We start from the raw sequence: 9,022 nt of genomic DNA on the forward strand, positions 1-9,022 counted from the left end.
GAGCCTATTAGGATAGCATAAAAAAAAGAATGTACAAATGTTAATAATTGATTTATTAATTTTTTTTTTTATTTCTTTCTCCTTCGGGACTTTTTTATTCTCATGTTCATAACTAAACCTAAACAAAAATGCTGGCCTTATATTGAAGATAGGGGCCTTTTTCAAAATAGAAAATTTCAGGGCCGCTGGGTCAGGGGTACCAGGGGGGTACTTTGACTAAAAATATATTAATGCTTTGAAATCTGCCCTTTGATAAGCAATGATGCCTCTTTCAAAATTTGTGAATTTCATGGCTTTTGGCTTAAAACACGAACCAAATACTATCTCTGGAAAGTTGTTACATGATACTCAGGTGACCTATAAGGCCCGTGGGCCTCTTGTTAAACGTGCAATTGTTTATCAAGAGATCTGGTCGTTTTTGAATGTATTTTGATTCGTTTGTCCATACACCATTTTAAATTCTGTACATGCATTACCTATATTAAATAATCTTATTGACCTTTGTTTCCAGTGTATAGTACATTTTTGAACAATACTTTGTGTAACTAATTGTTATAAAGGAGAGGACGTTCTAAGTATTAAGTATTTGTGTCCAATCCTTTTGTTGTAACATCTTAATTTTAAGGTGCGGATGTTTATTATCAATTTTGGCCATCTCTGAGGGGTTTAGTCCGAACTTGTCACGATTAAATTCTGATACGGTCATGTTTTCAAACTATTTATCAAGATCTTCTATGAGACACGCCTCTACTGTAGCCTCAATTTCTTTAATTTCGCTGGGAGGCACACTGCGAGATGCCATTCCTTTAAATATGTTCAAACAAACTAGATTGCAAGGCGAGTGTTTTATTGTATCTAATGGAATTTATCCAAACGAACGTCCACAGTTAACTCCACAGACTCGGTAATCATCTTAATTACCTTTGTTGGGACCCCTTCGCTCGTTTAAACGGTCAATGAAATGTATTGTAGTGTCACGTTAGCGATTCGAAGAGAAGTGGTTTTCGGGTATGTTATAGGGATATTTTCTATAAAACCCCCCACTGATATTGACGAATACAATGCACGATCCCATTTTTCAATACGTTCGGTCGTAAGATGTCGGTTTTTCTATATTTATCGCTCAAATTCCCAAGACGTCCAGAGTTTTGCAGCCAAACCACAGGCACTTGTTTCTGTAATAAATTTTTGACCCATAGTATAATAATAACACAAGGTATCTAACTCCGACTTACACCGAGTACCCCCCTCCCTTAGAATCGCGCTCATTTACACTTTCCCGCGGGCGAGTGTTTTAAAAAATAATCAATCAATAAATTGTCATAGTTTTCCACGAAATTAAAATTATTTTGCTGTAAGAGTTATCTTCCTTTGTTTGTCACAATTTGTATGCGAACCAGCAGCCAATTCTTACGATTTATTTCTATCGTAAGAGAAAACTTACGATTTTGTCGAGATTCTTAAGTGTGAAATCCGTCGTAACTTTACGACAGCCTCTACCCTCTCTTAAGATATTTTATCGTATGACAGTGTAAAATATTTGTCGTAAGATGGAAATAAATAAACAAACTTGGCTGCGTTTTTGTTTTTGTTTGAGAACGAAAGAGCTATGCGAAGAGAGAGAGTTTTTCGGGACAGAGGAAACCCTATCGACAACTTTATGGACACCGAGTTGATACCAAGGTATCGTTTTCCAAGGCGATCAATAACTGGACTAACTGATTTAATCAAAGATAGAGTACAACATCCCACCTCTAGATCCCATGCCATCCCTGCACTTGTACAAGTAAGTTCTTTAATTATTTATAACTTTCTTGAACTCTTGAAAGAGGAGAGCTAACGGTAGTCAATCAATTCGTACCGCTACTTATTTTTGTAATGGGGTGCTTCGCCGCTATTGGCGATTCGCACCGAGACGATTCGCCCTCTGAGACATTTCGCTTTTACAAACTTGCATATAGTCTTCTTAATTTATCTAGAATAATTAAGATGTGTATATCTGTTTTACATAGTTTGTACTGGCATGATCTAAAAAAAAAATTATATGAGCATATATAAATTAATTTTAAAAATATTTATTTCTAAAAAGAGTATATATATTAATGTTACCTATATATCCCATGTGCAGATATAACTACCATTATATTAATCAATTTAGCATGAATGGTCTTTAAGAGGGAATCGTCAAATTCCATCTCTGTGACATATTGAAAACAGGAAGCCTGGGGCCACATCACTCACCTGAGCATTATGACTGTGAAAAAAGCAAAATCCAATTTAGTACATGTTTTGAAAGATTAAATGTTTAATTTGACCTTTTTGCTACAAGGTTCAACCTTCATTGTGGTCCCAACCTATCCCTAGGGGTCATCATTTGAACAAACTTCCATATGAATTTGATCAAACATAGCATTTGTGAGAAGATTTTTGAAGATTTTCAAGAGTTTCATCTTTCTTAGGCTAGCCTTAGATTCTACATCAGAAGAATTTTAAATGATGCCTTTTAAATTTTACCTGTTGCATAATTATCTCCCCTTGGAGGAGGTGTGGTCCTTTATTTAAACAAACTTGAATCCCCTTTAACCAAGGATAAAGTTTGTGCCCAGGTTTTTTTCAATTGGCCCAGAAGCTCTGCATAAGAAATTCTGAAAATTTTATAACAACGATGACAATGACAACAGACAAATTTCAATCAGAAAAGCTCACTCAAGCCTTCGCACTTTGGAGAGCTAAAAAGTTAATAATTCTTTCAAGTTGATCATGAGTAAATGAGTTAAGATTGAGAATAATCAATATAATTAAAGTTAAAACAAGTTGTGCTGAAAGAAGTAATTTCTTGCAGGTCTTTGTAACTTTGCGATTTCTGGCAAAGGGAGATTATCTCTCTGAGGTTGCAGACATGCATGGTATTTCCTTATCCTCTGCCTCAAGGATCATTCATAGTGTGTGCTCTGCACTTTGTCTCTGTCTCGACAATATAAGATTCCCAACATCCCAGCAAGAGCTGAAGAAAGTGAAGGACGAGTTCTTCAACATACAGGGATTTCCAAATGTTGTTGGAGCCATAGATGGTACACTTATCCCCATCCAAGGCATGGCAGGTGATGAGGAACCTACTTTCATTTGTCGGAAAGGGTTCCATGCAGTTAACATACAGGCAGTGGCAGTGGCTGATCTCAGGTACATGTTTACAACTTCTCCCAAGCTTACTAAATTATTATTCCCAATGAAGAATGAAGTTGATATATATGATTTACCGAGTCACTTTTACAAATATACTGTTTATCTTATTTAGTTTTACCAACATTGTGGTAAGATGGCCAGGATCCACCCATGACACCTTCATTCTGGCTAATTCCTACTTTCCACAAATCATGGGAGGAGTGAATGGATGGCTCCTAGGTGACTCTGGCTATCCCCTGAAGACATGGTTGCTGACACCATTTGCCCAGCCATCCAACCAGCAGGAGCAGCGGTACAACTCCTCTCATTGCTCGACGAGGAATGCTGTCGAGAGAGCTTTTGGCGTTCTCAAGAGCAGATTTAGGTATCTTTCATAACTGTTATTCAATTCTTGTGCACAATCAAGTTCCAAATATAAAATATAACCTGTAACGGATAATATCCGTAACAACACAATTATCAGATAATTTGTTTAAAAAAATAGATTAGGACAGCATCATGAGAGAAACTGAAGAACCATACCCTTTAATACATCTCCAGTTTTCATGTTTATAACACATCTCTAGTTTCATATTTACAAAAGCATTATTTTTTCATACAGATGCCTTCACAAAACCGGTGGTAGCCTGCAATTCAGGACAGAGAAGTGCATTAAAATCATTGAATGCTGCTTTAGGCTGCACAACAAGGCCATTAGTAAGAGGGTGCCCCTGCAGGCAGGGAACAATGCTGTGCCAGTGTACCACAACCATGATCTCTACAATGGAAATGATAATGATGGATTTGCCTTGAGACAAAGAATGTTCATCGATTTTAAACATCATTAGTCAAAATGACCCTATGAAATGGCACGATAAATAATGTACATCTCTGCATATACACCTTGTGATTTTAAAGTACTTGAAAAGAACTTAAAATCTGTTATCAATTTCTATCTGTGGTCTGAATAGAAAAAAAAATGACTAATGTAAAAACAGTGATAACTTTTAATATTGTTTAGTTTGTCAACAATAACATTTTTAACAAGATGTGTTTGTGAAACACTGATGCCCCCGTATGGCAACAAAGCAAAGATTAATTTTTTCTTAAATGCAAATTTAGTGATCAATTTTACAGCTGAATACATGTACTAAAGCTGTACATTTACCAAATTTTGCTCTCCAGTTGATATGAAAACATCATGCATTGCAGGAAATTTTTAAATTCGCTTCGGTGGTACCGCTGGATAAGTTGAAGTCTTTCTATTGTACTTACTGTACTTGAACATTTTTTTTACAAAACAATTAGATGCAACCCGATTTATTAAGTCAAATATAGGCCCCTATTGTGTACTCACTGTGACGTGAAATCGACCCAGCAACGAATTTTGGCTTCATAAGTGATCGATGATGTAAATTTTCCTTTTATCATTTTGACGTTATCGGTGACGGCTTGTATCAGCACCTCTATCTCTTCGTTTGACCAGTTAAGTTTTCTCTTAGCTATTTTCTCTATTTTCAGGGGGTCAGACGACAAAACACGGAAATACGTACCGCTCATGTGCAAAAGAAACGAAAGTAGGTTGTAAAGAAAGCTGTCGTTAGTGAAATTGTAATAGTGCTCGTTGACTGAAATCAGACGAATTGTCCTACAAATATTTTTTTTACTTACGACTGCGTTTGTGAAATTGACTTAGGATTTATCTTAAGAGAATCGTAATTTTTGTGAAAAGGGCTACGGGGCGCGCGCCCAGTGCGCTGGGGCTGGATTTGCCTCTGAAAGTGTCAAATCTACGAAAGCGTATTAGGGCAGCAGCAGTATCTTTTATTAATTTGTTTTAACAAATTATTAATTTGTTTGAACAGATTATGAATTTGTTTTAACAAATTTTTAATTTGATATAACAAATTAATAATTTATTATGACAAATTAGTAATTTGTTATAGGAAATTAGTAATTTGTTATAACAAATTAATAATTTGTTATAACAAATTAATAATCTGTTATAACATTAACAAATTATTAATCTGTTATTACAAATTACTATTTTTGAATATTTGGCATGTACACAGTACTATGGAATCTATATCAGATTAGAAATCTTTAAAATAGATAATTGAATTTTTGAAACAATAAGCACACGCTCTGCAGAGCTTTTGACCTATAGATATGTTTCTTTCAGCAGCTCAGAGTTTTCACTTCAAACATTAATGTCATGATAAATTGCATCAAGGTCCTTGATTCTATTCCTTATATCTTATTCTTAGAAGCTTTAATGAAACTTGGTCCGTACGTGCCCCCCCCCCCCCCACCCTTTCCGACTCTGTTCGGTCATAGCACCCGATTCGTATGCTAGGAAAAATATTATCTTATTTAAGGTATGCAACAGAATGTTACAATATAAATTGTTTTATTTGTATTCTGTTTTAGTTCATTTTATCTCTCTCTCCTCTCTCTCTCTGGATTCTTTCTTTTCATGTGACATGATCTAGCTACTTTGAATACTGCTTGACAGTCATTCATGCCTACTGTTAACCCAATTTATGTATAAAGACAACAATCACTACTGGCTTTTAAAACCCCTGTCCGTATGAAAATCCACTGTCTTTCTCTGTATCCTACAGCATTTTCACAGTAATCTACGGTATATCAACAGTATGCTACGGTATGCTAGCTCTGTATATACAGTAAATCTCTGTATGCCACTGTATGTATCCCCAGCATGCCACAGTTACATACAGTAGGCCCCGATACGCCTACAGTATGCCACTGTATGGCTACTGTTTCCTACAGACAACTACGGTAAACCCCAGTATATGCCCCAGTACGCCCCTGTATATGTTCATTGAAGCAAAAAGAAGAAGTTTACACACTCCCAGAGCACTGTACGGTTACCTAAGATGTGGGATTATCAATTTAGTACACAGAGTTACTTACCTAAGAAATTTATGAACACTATTTTAAACATATATAGTAGTATTTTTTTTTTTAATTTGTTAGGAAACTTATTGCGTTCTTTTATAACTCTGAAATAACTGTGAAAAATTAATAAATCATTGCTTCAAAGAATATTTATCAATCAATTTTTAAAATTTATCATTTAATTATTCTTTGGTTTGATTAGTTAGTTTCTTAATTAATTTATTTATTTTGTGAACACTTATTTAATCCATAAAATACTTGGAGTGACTTTGTAACTTTTGTGAAAAAAAAAGAAACAAAACACAGCCGGGGTAATTCTTGTTTTTTTTTTTTTTTTAACTTTTTGATGTTCTTTAAAAAAAATTTAATCTAATTAATTACATGTAATCAATCATTGCATAAAAACTTCTTTTCTTTGTTCTAAATTGAATATACAAACAAAATTATTAATTTTATACCCGAAAGTTGGGATTTATTTGGCTAATTTTATGTAAACAATTTTACGCTAAAATGTGTTTCAAAGTCTTTTTTAAGCATATTTAAACTACTTTTAATTATTTTACTTCCGTGTTGGTAATCAAAATAATCGTCTTATTATGCACAATCTTAACCCGTCAATAGCTTTTTGAAACTTTTATTTTGTTTAACAGGTATAGTGATCAGTGAAAAAAACAATAGGTGTCATTACTGTGTACCCCATGTCACTGGTAAACAATCAATGGCTTTGACGTTCTTTCATAATCATGTTAGGGTTTTGAAAACCGATTTTTTTTTTCAATCAAAACAAAGTAAAAATATGAAATTGCAATTGACAAATTAAAATTGTTCATAATCTGACGACTATTTTGATATCCATCATGGACGTAAATTAACTGAAATTCGCTTTAACATGCTAAAAAAATACTTTGTAACATAGTTTAGGATAAAAATATTTAAACGAAAAAAACCTTATAAATCTAACTTTTGGGGATATCAATACATAATTGATTATTTTGTTGTATGACATTTTAATGGTGATAAATTAATTATTTATTTTATTTATTTACCATTTATTCATTTTTCTAACACCTGTTTAATCAATAAAATAATTGGAAAGGCTTTCTTTGTACCTGCATGTTTAAAAAAAATTACACACAAACACCTACACAACAAAAGTAATGCTGCATTTAAAAAAAAATTTTTTAAATGAATTCAATAATTGATTTTAAATGGTTAGTGAATAAATAAATAAAACTGATTTAAAGCACGTATTTAGTCATAGTAAAAAGAACAATATATTTATCTTTTTATTTTTAAAATTGACGATACAAACAAATTAATTAATTATAATCCCGAAAGTTGGATTTATTTGGCTTATTTAATGTACACAAGTTTCCGCTAAAATGTCTCTCAAAGTCTTTTTGAAGCATATTTATACTACTTTTAATTATTTTACTTCCGTGTTGGATATCAAAATAATCGTCTCATTATGCACAATCTTAACCCGTCAATAGCTTTTTGGATACTTTCTATTTTGTTTTGATTGAAAAAAATCGGTTCTCCCACAAAGAGAAACTGTTATTTCAAGCAGCTGCAGAGTGGACACGGTCGCTCTCTGCCACAAAATAAACAAGGTATAGTGGTCAGTGAAAAAGACAATAGGTGTCATTACTGTGTACCCCGAGTCCCTTGTAAACAATCAATGGCTTTGACGTTCTTTCATAATCGTGTTAGGGTTTTGAAAATAAAGTAAAAATATGAAATTGCAATTGACAAATAAAAATTGTGCTTAATCTGACGATTATTTTGATATCCATCATGGACGTAAAATAACTGAAATTTGTTTTATATGCTTAAAAAATACTTTGTAACATAGTTTGCGATAAAAATACTTATACAGAAAACCCTAAAAAATCTAAATTTTGGGGATATAAATAATTGATTATTATGTTGTATTGTCAATTTAAAAGATATAATTAAAGAGTTTGACATTTTTATTTTGTTAAATCAATTATTTATTTTATTTTTCTTTACCATTTATTTATTTTTCTAACACCTGTTTAATCCATAAAATACTTGGAATGGCTTTTTTGTACCTTTTGGAAAAAAAATTACACACACACACACACCTACACAACAAGAGCAATGCTGCATTTTAGAAAATGTTAGTTTTTAAAATCAATTCAATAATTGATTTTTAAATGGTAAGTGAATGAATAAATAAAACTGATTTAAAGCACATATTAAATCATTGTTAAAAAACAACAATATATTTATCTATTTATTTTTAGAATTGACGATACAAACAAATTAATTAATTATAATCCCGAAAGTTGGATTTATTTGGCTTATTTAATGTAAACAAGTTTCCACTAAAATGTCTCTGAAAATCTTTTTGAAGTATATTTATACTACTTTTAATTATTTTACTTCCGTGTTGGATATCAAAATAATCGTCTCATTATGCACAATCTTAATCCGTCAATAGCTTTTTTGATACTTCTTATTTTGTTTTGATTGAAAAAAATCGGTTCTCTCACAAAGAGAAAATGTTATTTCAAGCAGCTGCAGAGTGGACACGGTCGCTCTCTGCCACAAAATAAACAAGGTATAGTGGTCAGTGAAAAAGACAATAGGTGTCATTACTGTGTACCCCGAGTCCCTTGTAAACAATCAATGGCTTTGACGTTCTTTCATAATCGTGTTAGGGTTTTGAAAATAAAGTAAAAATATGAAATTGCAATGGACAAATAAAAATTGTGCTTAATCTGACGATTATTTTGATATCCATCATGGACGTAAAATAACTGAAATTTGTTTTATATGCTTAAAAAATAATTTGTAACATAGTTTGCGATAAAAATATTTATACAGAAAACCCTAAAAAATCTAATTTTTGGGGATATAAATAATTGATTATTATGTTGTATTGTCAATTTAAAAGATATAATTAAAGAGT

The 9,022-nt window shown here is 32.5% G+C and overlaps 1 protein-coding gene across 1 annotated transcript; it reads left to right on the top strand.

Annotated features, from left to right (window-relative positions):
- The first annotated feature begins 1,630 nt into the window (after positions 1-1,630).
- On the top strand, positions 1,631-4,010 carry LOC134254314 (putative nuclease HARBI1). Its single transcript, XM_062736838.1, has 4 exons — positions 1,631-1,786; positions 2,843-3,180; positions 3,296-3,547; positions 3,785-4,010. The coding sequence occupies exons 1-4, from the start codon at positions 1,661-1,663 to the stop codon at positions 4,008-4,010; spliced, it is 942 nt and encodes a 313-aa protein (XP_062592822.1). The 5' UTR covers positions 1,631-1,660.
- Positions 4,011-9,022: the final 5,012 nt, after the last annotated feature.

This window comes from Saccostrea cucullata, unplaced genomic scaffold (genome assembly GCF_032062105.1).
Source record: "Saccostrea cucullata isolate Sc308-1 unplaced genomic scaffold, CSIRO_AGI_Scuc_v1 ctg1284, whole genome shotgun sequence".
Taxonomy (NCBI): domain Eukaryota; kingdom Metazoa; phylum Mollusca; class Bivalvia; order Ostreida; family Ostreidae; genus Saccostrea; species Saccostrea cuccullata.